This window comes from Caretta caretta, chromosome 7 (assembly GCF_965140235.1).
Source record: "Caretta caretta isolate rCarCar2 chromosome 7, rCarCar1.hap1, whole genome shotgun sequence".
Lineage (NCBI taxonomy): Eukaryota > Metazoa > Chordata > Testudines > Cheloniidae > Caretta > Caretta caretta.
In genome coordinates, this window is record NC_134212.1 from 126,220,620 (window position 1) to 126,236,828 (window position 16,209).

Consider the following 16,209-nt stretch of genomic DNA (forward strand, 5'->3'; position numbering starts at 1 on the left):
AGGGCTGAAGCCTGGCCCCTCCACAGTTGGGAAGGTGGGGAACTCACTGCCTGCTTGCTCCTCCAGTGTTTGTGTCTCCACAACCCCTGCTGTAGGCCCCGAGGGAGGGGCTGCTGCTTCCCCCCCCCCCAGTCATCACCCAGGAGGCTGTGGCCACAAGAAAAGCCTCTGGTGGCTGCATGCAACCACAGTGGCTGCATTTGAGAAACACTGGATTAGAGCTTGCAGCTCAGTGCATCTTCCTCTAAGCTAAAGGGTATTTTGTAGGGAAGGGTACCTTCCCCACCACTGAAAAGCAGGGTTTGGGCTGTGCCAAAGCTCTGGAAGGCAGGACAGTCTCCTGCATTTTTTGGAGGACACTCCCTACTCAGTTCAGATGGCAACCCTACCCAGGGCCCAGATTTGTTACCCTTCCAGAGATGCTGGCAGAGGCATATCGGAGGAGGATCTCTGCTGAGAGGTAAGTGGTTGTCACAGCTGCGACAGGGAGAAGCTGTCTGAAGTTACGACGGCAGCTTAATGTACAAGTTGCACAAGCTGGGTTTGGGTTGTGTGTGTGGTTCAAATACTCAGAAACCCCGGGGTGATGGGTGGGCACTTTGATAGAAAAAAAGTCATTTCGCTCAGGCTGCTAAGCAGCCAAAGGGCAGGAACTGTCAGTCACTTCTGTCACGGAGTCCCTGGGCGATGCTCTGGAACTGCTCCCCATGAAGCCAGTCAGGACTCTGGGGCAGTCGCCTTTCTGTGAGCAGCCTGTCTTCAGGACACACAGCTCACACAGCTTCCACCTTCCTGGGTCTGACCTCGGAGCATTCAGCATCCTCTGCCCCTCCGTGCGCTTCCCCCAGCGAGTCCGCTCAGGCGGGGCTCCTGGGGAAGCCAGAGGGTCCTGCACCCCAACTTCGCAGTCAGACGTGACTCTCAGCCAGCCAGTAAAACAGAAGGTTTATTAGACGACAGGAACATGGTCTAAAACAGAGCTTGCAGGTGCAGAGAACGGGACCCCTCAGCTGGGTCCATTTTGGGGGGCAGTGAGCCAGACAACCACGTCTGCACTTCACTCCATGTCCCAGCCAGCCCCAAACTGAAAACCCCTCCAGCCCCTCCTCCTCTGGGCTTTGTTCCTTTCCCGGGCCAGGTGGTCACCTGATTCCTTTGTTCTCCAACCCTTCAGCTCTCACCTTGCAGGGGGGGAAGGGCCCAGGCCATCAGTTGCCAGGAAACAGGGTGTCGGCCATTCTCTGTGTCCAGATCCCTGCACACACCTGCCCTCTAGGGCTCTGCAATGATCATACACCCTTACTCCACCCCCTAGATACTTAAGAACTGCCTAGGGGAAACTGAGGCACCCCCACACTATTCAGAGGAAACATTAAGAACAGTCCCACTTCGTCACAACTTCCCACCTGGGGCCATGGAAACATCCATACACAAGAGCTGGATTGTTATTTTCCCCCCACTTAACCCCAGGAGTGCTGTGTCCCATACAGGCTTCATTGTGTGGGCAGGGAAAAACAACTAATCAAGGGATTGCTCCTGCAGGCTGAGAAAGGAGAGAGATGGTTACTTCAATGAGACTAACCAATTTTATTTAGTCTCTAAGGTGCCACAAGTCCTCCTTTTCTTTTTGCGAATACAGACTAACACGGCTGTTACTCTGGAACCGGTTACTTCAATGTTTAACTAGCTGGGAGGGGCTCAGATACAAGGGCTAGAGGGATAGACACAATAACACCCCATCTCCCCAGACACAGGCAGGGGATGGGCTAGCGAAAAGTGTTTTTAAATAGACAAAAGGGCTGCTCAGATCATCCAGAGCCAGACCCCCTTACTCTCACTGGTGAGCAGTCACTTGTGTCACCCCACTGGCCTACACTACTTATGAAGTAAGGGTATCCAAATCTGACCCGTAAGCGAGAAGGACAGAAAATGTCACTTCTAACCCCACAACACAGACAAAACCAAACCCCTTAGGACACTGACTATGGTACTGTCTGTTTCAGCTCAGTATCTATGGGCCTCATTCATGCTATAAAAACACAATAGCCTGAAAACAATACTACCCAATACAAACTTTTCAGGTTTAGCTGCTGTCCTCCCTTGACACACATCTCGGTTGGGACCTCAACTCAAGTCCGCTTTAAAACTCTCTGCGGCTGTCTGCTCCCAGAGCTCCTTTTGGGCATCATTTCCTGGAATGCTGGCACTTCAAAGGGGACAGGTTGGGGCTATGACACAGCATCATGTTTGCATTTTGTGTTATGGGTCTGCTATGGGATGCACCTGGGAACTCATTAATTCACATGTGCAAATGAATTTGCTGCTCTGTCCCAGCCTCTAGAGAGCATGATTCTGCAATTTGCAGGCACCACACAACTTGTTGCAATTAGCACATTCTACTCAGGAGAGGTCCAAGGCTGAAACAGCTGGTGTTATTTCTGGTTAAGATTCAGAGGCAGGTATCTTAAGGGAAAGCCTGAAAAGTGCTTACTGCTTAATAGCTGAACAAGCCAGTGCAATTAGCTCCTCAGTTTATGGGCAAATTTCACACACAAATATTTTTGTAAATTGCTCCCTCTTTACACTTTCATACCCTTCCCAGCTTCATGGTAGGTGAGCACCTGTGTCTCGGTATTTCCCTTTGCACAGCATTCAGATTGCAAGACAAACTGACAGCAATTGCCAGCCATTTCAAACGAGGCTGAAATTCAGATCTCTGCTGGCTCTCCTTTTGCCCAAACATTGTATGCTGTAGAGACGTACCCAGGCAGAATTGTACTGAAATCTTCAACTCACATCACATTGTTCAGTACTCAGTCTTTAGCTAGTAATACCTGGTAAACAAGGTTACTCCAGGGTATAATGAGCTACAAATCCCTTCATCTTTAGGTTCCTGGTTGAAGCTAGTCAGGAAACAAGAGAAGCTAAAACTGCAAAAACTTTCTAAAAATGTGTTTCTGTTTTGTGGTTGAAATTTTGTTTTTGTCTGCATTTTCTAACCAGCTCAATTACTGGTTTGAAACTAACCCCAGGTCAATCCTTAGGAGTCATCCCCAGCTGACGGCCATTTGGGAGTCTCTGTGAAATAAGCTGGTGGCCTCAATTCCCAGCAAAATGTCCATGTCAGAAAATTCACCACTACCTTTGGCATTTTCAGCAGAGGTGTTGAAAACAGGATGAGCATCAGGCCTGAACTTCCCTCTCGCTTCTATGGGTGAGTCCTTCTAGCACCTGGCAGAACTGCCCTGATGGAGCAATGGGCAAAGGTTCCAATGGCTCTGGATGGAGTGTCCCTATTCTATGGGGAGAGGGCTCCAGGCACCAGGCCTGTCAATTCAGGGTGTTTCAGGGGCACAAAAGCTAACTTCTAAAAACTGAACAATGACAGGATGGCAGCAAGTTGGCCTGGATCCACCCCAAGGAATGAGGCGGTGAGAGGGGCAGGTGAGAGCGCCTTTCTGTTAATCGCCTCCTTCACCACTCAGGCTCCTTTCCTTCACTGTTTTATAAATAAGCCCTGATTCGTCCACCATAAAATGTAATGGGCTGTATGTACATTTTAAGGGCTGTTTTCCAGTTACATTAGCCTCAACAGACAACCGTCCCTGGTCCATTAACTCTGAAACTGTGCAATCGCTTTTCTCAGGTTTAAAAACAAATAATGCTCCCCAGGCTAAGAGCCTGCAGCCACGTTTCAGGGCCGAGCAAACTCCCAAGGTGCAGCCAAGAATCCCACAGGGGAAGCACTCCCCTCAAAGTTAGCTGTGGGTAGAGGGGACTGTTCATTGATTCCTAACAGGAACAGTCCGAGTCACAACAGCAGCAGCAGCAGAGACTAGGGTGACCAGATGTCCCAATTTTATAGGGGCAATCCTGATTTTTGGGTCATTTTCTTATATAGGCTCCTATTACCCCCCCACACCCCCGTCCCGATTTTTCACAGTTGCTGTCTGGTCACCCCAGCGGAGACCGATGCAGGGATGCACAGTGGGGATTTAGTTGCAGTGCTAATGCTGAGAGACGCGCTGAAAGGAAAGTGAACGTGCAGGTGCCTGGAGAAGAAACCAGAGTGCAAAGTGCATTGTTCTGGTGTCATGCTGCTAAGACTGAATCCTGAGCTGTGATGGTTCTGCGACAAAGTGGGGATCTGCCCTAACATTTCAATGCTTCTGTGTGCCTCGGTCCCCCCTGCATTTGGCATGGCTAGCCAGTGGGAGGAAAATACACGAATTTGCAGGCTGAGGCCACGTCTACACGTACAGCGCCGCAGTGGCAGCACCTGTAGAGAAGAGGGGAGGGAGCTCTCCTGCTGGCATTGTAAAACCACCTCCACAAGCAGCAGGAGCGACGGCCGCGGGCCTAGTGCTGTGCACACCAGCGCTTATGGCAACTTATGTCACTGGCGGGGGTGGAATATTCACACCACGGAGCAACCTGTGGTAATGTAAGAGGCATCGGTCTGTGCATCACCCTCCCTGTCTAGGTGGAATGAACAGTGATTAAGGAACTGGCTCAGATCAGCAAGGGGTCCCCCAGAGACAATGCAAGCTCCAATGCAAGTGATTCATGGATTGACACTCTCAGTAGGGAAGTCAAGCAGACTGTAGCTCAAAAACAAGCCCTGGAAGGTGTGAGGGGATAAGTGTGAGCTCTGGAAGAAGCCTGGGAGCTCTCTCACCTGGGAACTGATTAAGGAACAAAGTCTGAGAGAGAGTTCACTCCAGCTTGGCTGGGCTCTGGGCTAACCAGAATAGATTATGCTGTAACCTTCAGCTCCCAAAGGACTTCCTATGCTGTCCTCCAGCTGACCAATAAACCTGACCGTTCTGAAGATGCTGCTTGAGTGGCCCAGTAAAGGCTGGGTGAGGTGCATTAGTAGTTCCTGAAGAATGTACAGGTCTCTGCGGGACTCAGTGAAGAGAGCTCATGGTGTGAACCAGGAGTGCTGGAGCCCCAGAGGTTGCGTCTCAGGAAGCGACAAGGCTGGGTGGCCTACCTGAAGGAAGAGTGAGACCCCTTGTGGGCCAGGACATGAAAGAAGTTCCTCCAAGAGTCTGTTCCAAAGCTGGGGGTGTAGCTGGATCGGTGACAGCTTCCCATATGTAATCCTGCAGGGACTCCATTCAGTAATCCACCCCTTACTGGCTGGACTGGCCAAGCCAGTGTGTTCAGTCTGCTTGTCCCTAACCACACAGTAAAGGGGGGTCTAGAAGCAAGTCCCTCAGGTGACCACTTTCCAGGCATGAGAGAAAAGAAACATACAAGGACTGAGGTCTACAGTACCTGACCTGAACACCCTGCTTCTTCTGCCTAAGCCCCACACTACTCCAACAAGGACTGGGGCCAGTTCCTCTGGGCCCAAATTAAGTTTGACAAGGGCCAGGGCTATTCTAGTTCTTGGGGGACCTCTGTGCCTATTCAGATCCTTCTCTTTACTGTTTAACTACCACCCATACTGATGTCAAACACGATGCTGTTAAAATTACCTTGGTTATTACAGTTTGGTTCTTAATTGTGATGCCCCAGCTCTAAAGCTGAAAGGCAGTTAGTTTTGTTTTTTTATTTTTAATGTCAGCATATAACTGGTAGTAATGAAAACCGTAACACTATGGCTTTAATTACCTATAGCAGTGGTATTCAATGACATTTTCTGGTGGGATGGACAAGGCAATGTCCAAATCTTGGTGGGCCAAAGGGCTCTCTCTAGGGCTAAAGGGTTCTGCAGCTGTTTGTTCTCTCCAGCAGCCTGGGGTGGCAAACTTTCAAGTGTGGTTTGCCAGACCATATTTCTGAATCTTAAAATCCAACGTTAACTGTGCTGATAGACAATATTCCAATGAAATCTTGCAAATAAATAATTAAACAAATACACTGAAATGCTATTAAAACAGAACATTATTAATATTAAGTCTTAAAAGTATGAAATTAAAATTAGAAGTTAAATTCAAAGAAATGAACAGACATCTCATTTCTCTTTCTTAACGCTGGAAATTTTGACACTCACCCTGTCTTTTTGTTTTGTTTTGTTTTCCAGAGAAGTACCGTGCAGTGAGCAATCAGACTAGCTGATGAAAGCACATCAATTACTGATCCCCTTATGTTGCATAAACATCGGATGAAGTGCCTGATTAAACGTGTAGCACTATGAGTGGAAATGTGTCAACACTGTCTAACTCCAAGGGGTTTAAATGGAAATTCTCTAAATTAAATAAATGGCATGATGGTAAACAGAGGGCAAATGGAGTGCAGCTGCCCAGCCCCCACCAGTTCTGCCTCCTCAGCCCCCACCTCTGCCCAGATCCCTACCCCCCATCAGCTGTGCCCCCCGGCTCACCTTCCTTCACCACCCATCCTCCCAGGCCGAGGGCAACTGCAGCAGGGCCCCCCCAGATCCTTCAGGTAGGGAGGCAGCTCCTGGGGCTCTTCACTCCCTCCTCCTTCCCAGGGAGGGTGCTACAGAGAGGGGGAGCTGCAGAGCTCTTTCTCCCCCCGCCCCCCTTCCTGTGAGAACAGGCAGAGCTCCCTGCGCAGCTCTGATTGGCTGCTCCTCTCAGGTGGCATGGCAGAGCAGCTGCCCCCCACCCCACCAAGTCAACTGAAGAGCCATGCAACAAACCATATATGTGTTTGGGGGGCCTTCAAAATCCAAGGCCCTAGGCTGCAACCCCTAAAGTCCCTGCATTAATCTAGTCCCCTCCCTGGCTACCTTTTCATCTGCCTTGCTGTACTGGCTACCAGGAACAATCGTCCAAAATCTACCTGTGAAGTCTCCACCCTCACCTCCTTCAAGTTACTCCTATGAACTCTTCTTCAGCACTGGCTGCAAACAGGAGTGTGTCTGCCCTTAATTAAAGCAAAACACAAAGCTCTGAACCCACAAGGCCCAGACAGGCTGAATGAGCCACTCCCCCACCTCTGGAATGTTATTTCCTCACTTTCATTGCAGGCTGCTTGGGGCAGGATCCCATCTAGTTCTCTGTGAGTTGCCTAGAATACCTGTGAGTGTGATAAAACACAGGACAGACACAGAGACACTCCTAGATCCCTGTCAGGTGGCCCTGGGAGAGAATGACCAACCCAATGGTGGGGATGTCACTATTTATCCCTTCTATTAGAGTAGTGCCTAGAGCCCCAAGCAGGATGGGGCACCATCGTGCTAGGCGCTGTACAAATCCAGTGCAGAAAGACGGTCCCTGCCTGTAGGAGCTCGCCATCTAAATTAATGCAGAATGAATTTAACCCTGTGTCCATGGGCAAAAACCCTCATAAACATCTTGTCCCATTTACACTCAGACCCCCTGTGGGAGGAACTCTCTCCATTTCCTCTTGGATTCAGCCAGGATCCAAGAACCCCAAGCCCTGAAATGACCCTCTAGGCATTTAACTGAAACCCTGTTTGATATGTTCCAGGCATGGCCACGTGTCCCCTCTGCAGAAGAGAGGGTAGCGCAGCAGCTGAGCTTGGTATTGTGGCAGTCACCACAATACCAAGAACACCAGGCAGCCTCAGCCTAGCTGAGTCCCAAGGGCAGGTCCTGGTTCTTCTCTTGGGACATCCCTGTCACAAGGGGCTTAAAGCAAAGAGGCTGACATGACCTTAACAGCTGCAGCATCGCAAGTCCCTCTTTCCTAATACCTTGTTCCTATTAACTCATCCTCTCTGCCCTTTTCGCTTCACCCCACCCCGGACCAATAATACATTTTAAAACCCACAAAAGCACATACAGAGAAAATGGAAAAACACAGATAACTTTGAAAAAAAGAGGTAACCAGTGCCCTCTCTGATCAATCTGCTCACATGCTGCCTCCCAGACTTGCACCCTTTGTCTATGTCGCTTATGTAGACTGTAAGCTCTTCAGGGTACAGGACAGCTCTTCTTGAAGTGTTTCTTCAGCACCTAGCACAAGGGGGTCCTGATTCTGAGTGCAGCTCTAGGTGCTACTACAATGCAAATAGTTCATGCATGATTGATAAGAGTGGCCTAGTCATGCTCTGGAAAGATAACATGGCTACTAGGACTCGGTGAGCTAGGGCAGAGCTCTCCGGTGGCAGCAGGATTTCATTTCAGAGAACTGGATTCCTAGTGAAGCTCTCAATGCAACCTCCACACAAAAAGACCCTCTCTAAAACAATGACAGTTACTAGCTTCTGGTTATGAAGTTTGCACAGAGATCTTAGGAACAAATAAGAAAGTTTTGCTTCTAGGCAGGAAATCCCCCTTAGCACACCTTTCTGATTTACACTGATCTCTGATATACACCACATGTGTCCCCTCCTTCCCTCACCCACATTCGCAATGGTTCTGTTCCACATTTAAGTGATGAAAAGTTAAGACCTGTGGTTACAACTTCTATGAGAAACTTCATTTTGAAGGGCTGCTACATTTCAACTTTATTGCCATGAGGAAAACTGAAGAAACAAAAGCCTTCAGTCATTCCGTCATGAAAACCCCTAGTGAAGACATTTAATAAGTGGAAGTTTTCTGCCGCAAGTTGTTGAAATATTGACCTTTGGGCTAGAGCAGCGACACTTATTTCTACAAATGTTTTGTATGAACCATCCACGGTTTACGCCGTACAGTTAGTTTCTCCAGTCTGCATCTCCACAGACTGAGATAAAGACAAAACTCTTCCCTTGAGATTTGTTAGGTTAGCACAAGATCAGGGCTGCTTTAACTAGTGAAACCCAGAGATGAAAGAAAGACCCAGAATGACCCACCTCCCTGTATGTAGCAGAATTCAAGAGTGTTGATCTGAGTGCAGATCAGATCAGGCATGGGGGGGGGGGGGGGGGTGTGTGGAACAGACGGACTGGCAAATATGTCTGCTTTTTCCATTCAATACTTCACCGTTTGACTAGCCCTCTGCAAATTATTGTCTTTTCTACTGATCTACCACTGGGATCTGTCTTTCTAAATTAATTGGTTTCCTAAATAATTACTTATGGTAAATCTTCAGCTAATGGCTCTTTTAAGTCACAGCTAGAAAAGGTATATTTTAAAAAACAGACACAAATATTGTTACTTTTTTCCTATTTGTATTCATTACATTCCCCTTTCTTATTTAAATAATGCAGGATAGAGCTTTGCCACTGACAGTTTCCTGAAGTTTCTTTGCCTGAATTAATGCTGTCCAAAGGGAAGGAAAAATGCTTATAAAAATATTTCAAGGGAGAAAAAAATTCTAAAGAAAAAGCCAGAACCACTAATACAAAAGCAAAGTGCTGCAATTTGCAATTTTTAATTTTAAGGTACTGAAATGCTTTTTATTATCTGATTTTAATGAGGAAAAGTAAATAAATGTGGACAATTGAAAAATTTTAAAACCCTTTAAAAACAGCAATTATTAATAAAACTTCAGCTTGCCACTCTTTTTGGAGTGAGTGATTTCATTGGCATTATTAGGGTTTCTCACATGAGGAAGGGCTGCAAGATCTGGCCCAAAACACAGGTAAGATTTGAACCTATGGGACACACAGGAAACATCCCAAAACACCGAAGATTATTTATGAGAAGGCAAACATCGTACCTTTTAAAAAAGGAAACAAAAGTAACCCTACAATCACCTCTCAGTGCTAGCTTCAGACCAGTTAAATAATGGAAAATGTCATGGGGATGGGGTGGGGGAAATATGTGAAAATCTGAAGAATAACTGAACCAAGGCCAGTAAGCAGCCTACCTTTATGGCAGTCAAATCATGTCAGACCAATGTAATTGCTTGTTAGGGCTGTATTACAAACTGTAGTCAGTGTAATAAATAAATGAAGTCAATTTAATAAATAAATTGTAGTAAAGCTTAATTAGTATCTTAATTGTAGTACAGCACTAAATCCTTCTCTGGCATAACTGCTAGAAAAAATGGAGATAAACCAGCGATAAATCTGGTCCAATAACTTAAAAAAATGTCAGTAAACAGAATTAAATTCCAATAGGCTGGAACACTCTCAAGCGGACTGAAACATGCAGCCCTAAACAAAAGGAAACAATGAACAGCAACGGATGGGGCTGGCGAAGGTGCCGAGCAGTGTTAAGACTGGTCTCATTTAACATTTTCATTAATTATCTGGAAGTGGAGTAAACAGCAGGCTCCTTGCGCTAGCAGAGGATGTGAAATTGGGAGGCGTGTGAACGCCCGCGCGGGTAGAGAAATGAGGCGAAGAGGCCAGAAACGTTAGAAACGTGGGAAGGAAAAGGCAGAGAGGGCTGAGAAACGGAGGCCGGGAGACTCAGCAGGAAATCGAAGTGGGATTTTTTTCTGCTTTCTTTGGTGAAAAAACAAAACAAAACGAGAATGGTTCCAGCGGGCTCCACGGCTGGCACGCCGCAGCCAGGAACAGGCGAAGGGACCTGGACGGAGAGATTTGCCCCCTTGCTCATGGCGGGTTTTGACCAGCTCTCTAACCACCAGAAGATGAGACTCACCCTCGCTGCGTGCAAAGCGACCCCGGCCCGGACAGCGCGGAAAGCGGCGCCGGGCCAGGGGCTGCGGCGGCCCGGCAGCCGGTGCGAGCACCGCAGGGGGCCCAGGGCAGTTCGGGTTCGGTCTGCAAGGAGCACCGGCCAAGAAGCCGCGGGGCCGAGACACCACTGGACAGGTGTGAGCCTGACGGGACCAGCGCCCGAGCCGGGCCCCGCCGTGCCGGGAACAGACCCACCTCGGGTGCGGGCAGCGGAACCGGGCCCCCGGTGCCGGGAACAGGCCCCCACCTCGGGTGCGGGGAGCCGAACCGGGCCCGCGGTGCCGGGAACAGGCCCCCACCTCGGGTGCGGGGAGCCGAACCGGGCCCGCGGTGCCGGGAACAGGCCCCACCTCGGGTGCGGGGAGCCGATCCGGGTCCGCCGTGCCGGGAACAGACCCACCTCGGGTGCGGGCAGCGGAACCGGGCCCCCGGTGCCGGGAACAGGCCCCCACCTCGGGTGCGGGGAGCCGAACCGGGCCCGCGGTGCCGGGAACAGGCCCCCACCTCGGGTGCGGGGAGCCGAACCGGGCCCGCGGTGCCGGGAACAGGCCCCACCTCGGGTGCGGGGAGCCGATCCGGGTCCGCCGTGCCGGGAACAGGCCCCCACCTCGGGTGCGGGCAGCGGAACCGGGCCCCCGGTGCCGGGAATAGCCCCCACCTCGGGTGCGGGGAGCCGAACCGGGCCCGCGGTGCCGGGAACAGGCCCCACCTCGGGTGCGGGGAGCCGAACCGGGCCCGCGGTGCCGGGAACAGGCCCCCACCTCGGGTGCGGGGAGCCGAACCGGGCCCGCGGTGCCGGGAACAGGCCCCCACCTCGGGTGCGGGGAGCCGAACCGGGCCCCCAGTGCGGGGAACAGGCCCCCACCTCGGGTGCGGGGAGCCGATCCGGGTCCGCCGTGCCGGGAACAGGCCCCCACCTCGGGTGCGGGGAGCCGAACCGGGCCCGCGGTGCCGGGAACAGGCCCCCACCTCGGGTGCGGGGAGCCGAACCGGGCCCGCGGTGCCGGGAACAGGCCCCCACCTCGGGTGCGGGGAGCCGAACCGGGCCCGCGGTGCCGGGAACAGGCCCCACCTCGGGTGCGGGGAGCCGAACCGGGTCCGCCGTGCCGGGAACAGGCCCCACCTCGGGTGCGGGGAGCCGAACCGGGCCCGCCGTGCCGGGAACAGGCCCCACCTCGGGTGCGGGAAGCCGGAGAAGAGCGAACGCAAGGCCGGGGCTGCAGAAGGGCGCCGGGGAAGGATGCTCAGGGCTGAATCTGCCCCTCTGGGCTCCGGGCTGCGCGGGGAGGGCACCGCATCCTCCGGCCGCTCCGCGGGCAATCGGCGGGGACAGAGCGAAGCGCTGGGAGCCCAGGACCCTTCCCAGCCGCCGGATGGACCCCCGTGGGGGCAGCAGGAGCCCCGCAAGGGAGGTTGGCACCTCCCGGCGCTCCGGCCCTGCCCTGCCGGGGGCTCTTTCGGCTGCCTCTGCCGAGCTCCGAGCCTGCTCGCCGCCCGAGCCCTGCTCAGCAGACACCCCAGCGCCAGCATCTTCGGCTGCGCCAGGCGGACAACGCGGCTGAAAGCTGCGCCCCGACACCACCCCGATGGGCGCCAGGCCGCACGGGGGCTCCGGGCCCAGCGGACAAGCCCGGGGACGCCTCGGCATTGAACCTGCGGGCTCGGGGCCCTGAGAGGAGCATAAGGGCTGCCGGGGCGGCGAGACCCACCCAGCCCCGAGTGAAGCAGGGGCAGTCGGCGCCCGGGGCAGCGAGCTGGTTCACAAGCCAAGGGAAGTGAGGCCGAAGCAGGCCCCTCCGAAGGGCGCGTGTGTGCGAGCGTTACGCGGGGAGATGGAAACAGGCTTCCTACCGGACAGCGGGTTTTTTTACCCGGCATCCAGAAAGTATCGTCCGGGACCTCCATCTCCCTACACACCGCCCAGAACCACGCACCCCTCCCCCCCCACAACTACACACCCCGAGAACCACGCACCCCTCCCCCCCACCACAACTACACACCCTGAGAACCACGCACCCCTCCCCCCCCACAACTACACACCCCGAGAACCACGCACCCCTCCCCCCCCACAACTACACACCCCGAGAACCACGCACCCCTCCCCCCCACCACAACTACACACCCTGAGAACCACGCACCCCTCCCCCCCCACAACTACACACCCCGAGAACCACGCACCCCTCCCCCTCACCACAACTACACACCCCGAGAACCACGCACCCCTCCCCCCTCACCACAACTACACACCGAGAACCACGCACCCCTCCCCCCACCACAACTACACACCCCGAGAACCACGCACCCCTCTCCCCACCACAACTACACACCCCGAGAACCACGCACCCCTCCCCCCCACCACAACTACACACCCCGAGAACCACGCACCCCTCCCCCCACCACAACTACACACCCCGAGAACCACGCACCCCTCCCCCCTCACCACAACTACACACCCCGAGAACCACGCACCCCGCCCCCCTCACCACCACTACACACCCCGAGAACCACGCACCCCTCCCCCCACCACCACTACACACCCCGAGAACCACGCACCCCTCCCCCCTCACCACAACTACACACCCCGAGAACCACGCCCCCCGCCCCCCTCACCACCACTACACACCCCGAGAACCACGCACCCCTCCCCCCCCACCACAACTACACACCCCGAGAACCACGCACCCCTCCCCCCTCACCACCACTGTACCCTCAGCACACCCCCAGAACCACACACACCTGGCCTCCCTCCGACCCCATCACAGCAGAAATAAGGAGAGTTAAAGCACCGACCAAAACCAAGGGCCAGGGGTCCATTCTCCTGCCCGGCCCAGCCTTCGGCCCGCAACACCCCACACCGGTCCCTCCCCGAACTCATCCGGGCGTCGGCGGCCAAGGCAGCAGGAACCAGGCTTTGACACCCGTCCCCGTACCAAGGGCGCCCCGGCGGCCGCTGGCCGCCCTGTGGCCCAGGGCCTGGAGACCTGCAGCGACTCACCCGCCGCAGAGCTGCCTGCCAGACACACGGACCTGGTCGGCCCGCTGCGCCGATTCCCTCCCGCCGCCCGGTGCAGCCCACCCGGCCCCACACCGACACCCCGCTTCCTGCCTCCGGTCCCGCTGCCCCAGCAGCCGGGGGTCCCGCGCACACCCCACAGCCCCAGCCACGCCGGGCGTGTCTCGCCGCCGGTGCCTCCGGCGCACACCGACCTCGGTGCTGCAGGGACCCGCCGCGCCCTCCCCAGCTCACCGTCCTCGTAGTTCTTGAGGTAGTAGTCCGGGCCGGGCCCCCCGCGGCTCTTGGCCGGGTTCTTCAGGTTCTGGAACTGCAGGAAATCGGTTCTTTTCCCCGCGAAGCGCAGGAAGGCGGGAGCCAGGCCCCGGGCCAGGGTCACCAGGCGCCTGGAGCTGGGAAGGAGAGAGTGAGGCGCTGAGGGGGGAGCAGCAGCGCCGGGCGCACTGGGGGAGGGGGGCGGGCTGGCTCGGGGTGCCCCGGACCCAAACACCACCTGCGGAGCAGCCCCCACCCCCGGGGGGTCCCGGATCTTGGAGGATCCCACCAGCCCCGTTTCCTCTTCCGCAGGATGCAAGGCCGAGCCGGTCCCTGCCCGGCGCTGGCCGCAGCCCCCGCTGGAGCCTGGGCTGCTCCGGGATAACGCGGGAGTGGGGGTAACCCGGGGGCAGGATCGGGCCCGAGGCATATTCCTGGCCAGGAACTTCTGCAGGGGTTAGCCTCGGGCTGCTCTGATCCCCCAGAAGCCCGCGCAGGCCCGGGGACCCCCGAAGGGAGAGAACTCCCGCCGGGACACTGCACCGAGCCCAGGCGAGCAGCTCGCGTCTCATTCGGGCTTTTAAAGACCTTCCCGCGGCCCCGGCGCGGCTGCAAACCCACCTGAGGACCCCTCTCGGGCCGGAAACCAGCCCAGGAGCGGAGCGGTGGGCAGACCCACTACATCTCTCCCACTGCGCCCGGCCCTGGTCGCCTCAGCCGGGCAACCGAAGCCCGCCTCGGCAAAGATGGGGACACCCACCCGCTTCCCCGGGAAATGGCCAGCTGGTCCCTCCCCAGGACCCCGGCGGGCCCGACCCTAGCGAGCCTGCCCAGGTGTGGCTGCCAGTTCTCGGAGGCGCTGCAGCTTTGCTAGCGCACAGGCTGCCCGGTCCCTCGGCCAGTGCGCGCCCCGCGCCGTTCAGCCGGCCCGGCCCGCGGACCCTCCCCTGGGCCCGGCTTGGGGCTTTCGAACCAAACCTTGTCTCCGCGCTTCGCCTCTCCGCCGCTGCCAGTCCCTGGGACGCCGCCCGGGCGCTCCACGGAGCAAAAGGCGAATCCAGGGGCGGACACGGGTAGGCTGCGCCCCGGGCCGGGGTCCCGCTGGCGGGGCTGCGCGCCGGAGCCAAGCGCCCAACCCCGCTTTCCCAGGCGCGTGTCCCGCCGTTTGTTCGCCTTGCTACCCCTTCGCGTCAGCGGGAACTGGAACTGAGCGGAGCCTCGGCGCGATGGGAGCGGGGCCCGCGGCAGAGACACCCCGCTCCCCCGCAGACCTCCGGCCTGACGGCCCCCGGGAAGGGGGGCTGCCTCCTCCAGGCCGCTGCAATTCCACATTGTCTGGGCGAACCGCGGGCAGTTACATCGGAGGGAGGGCTTTGCCCTCGGTCCCAGGAGCTGCCTGCTCGCAACTCGCTGAGCAGCCGGCGGGCGGGCGAGCCAGCCCTGCAGCCTGAACCCAAACCCAGTTCCCCGCCCGGCAGGAACAACCGGCGGCTCTGTGGGCCGTCCCCTCTCGGCTCCCTGGCTGCGGCTGCTGGCTCGGCACCGCCTGGTGCTTTCTGCGGAGGCTAATTGCTGCGGAGAGGGAAGCCCGACATTTTTTCAGTCATAACTGATAAGTTTCTGAAATGCCTCCTCCATTGCAAACATGTGCATCTTAATGGGAACCGCGGCTTTGCTCCTCCGCCACAACGAGCGCTGGCCGCCGCGCAGAGCCGGCCCAGGGCTCTGGACCATTCGCTTGGCTTCTCTCGGGGACTGTGCGAGTGGGGAGCGGGTACGCGAGGGGTGCCCAGGGAGCGCCCGCCTTACCTTAAGAAATCGAGCCAGCCATCATGGATGATGGAGGGGTCCAACTGCAGGGAGAGGAAGTTCTCACTGGTTACCCTGACAGGGCTCTTGGTGTTCACATCGAGAAGAATGAGAGTCCTTCCCTTCACACCTGAAGGTTTCTCTGCGGGGAACGTTCTCCTGTCCCCTGCCTGGGAGGAAAGGGAGAGGTGCGCCAGCAGAGCCAGCCAAGGGGCCAGGAGGGAGAGGAGCCCCGGCGGGCAGGAGCTGGGATAGGGCATGCTGAGCAGCGGGCACCCCTCTAATTAAACCTCTCTTTCCGCGGGGGCTCGCTGGTGGCTAATTGTTCTTATCTAAAGTGTGGGGCTCGCTGCCTTTTTTTGCAATGTTTTGGTGCTGGTGGAGGGGAACTCACGCCCCTGTCCAGCCTTTCCAGCAGCCGGTGCCAAGACTCCTTGTTAACCAGCACCGCCCCTTTAAGAGATGTAGACTGCAGACATTTTTAACTTTTTCAAGGTAAGGGAAGTCTCCTGGTTTAACCCTCTCAGTTCAGAGCTCAGGAATCTATTCACGAGGCCAAATGTAACCGTGGCGAGTTCGAGTTGTTTTTATTTAATTTGCATTTGCTGGACAAGAACTTAAGGTAAAAAGAAAAGGAGGACTTGTGGCACCTTAGAGACTAACCAATTTATTT

At 55.5% G+C, this 16,209-nt stretch overlaps 1 protein-coding gene across 2 annotated transcripts in view; it reads right to left on the reverse strand.

Moving 5' to 3' along the window:
- Positions 1-15,964, reverse strand: part of HPSE2 (heparanase 2 (inactive)) — a 299,278-nt gene extending 283,314 nt beyond the window's left edge. For both annotated transcript variants that reach the window (XM_048857280.2, XM_048857279.2), the window contains exons 1-2: positions 15,537-15,964; positions 13,707-13,864 (exon numbers count right to left, since the gene is read on the reverse strand). In XM_048857280.2, the coding sequence (XP_048713237.1) occupies positions 13,707-13,864; positions 15,537-15,796 (418 nt within the window). In that variant the 5' untranslated portion in view covers positions 15,797-15,964. The remainder of the gene's footprint in view (positions 1-13,706; positions 13,865-15,536) is intronic.
- Between the last annotated feature and the right edge of the window lie 245 nt (positions 15,965-16,209).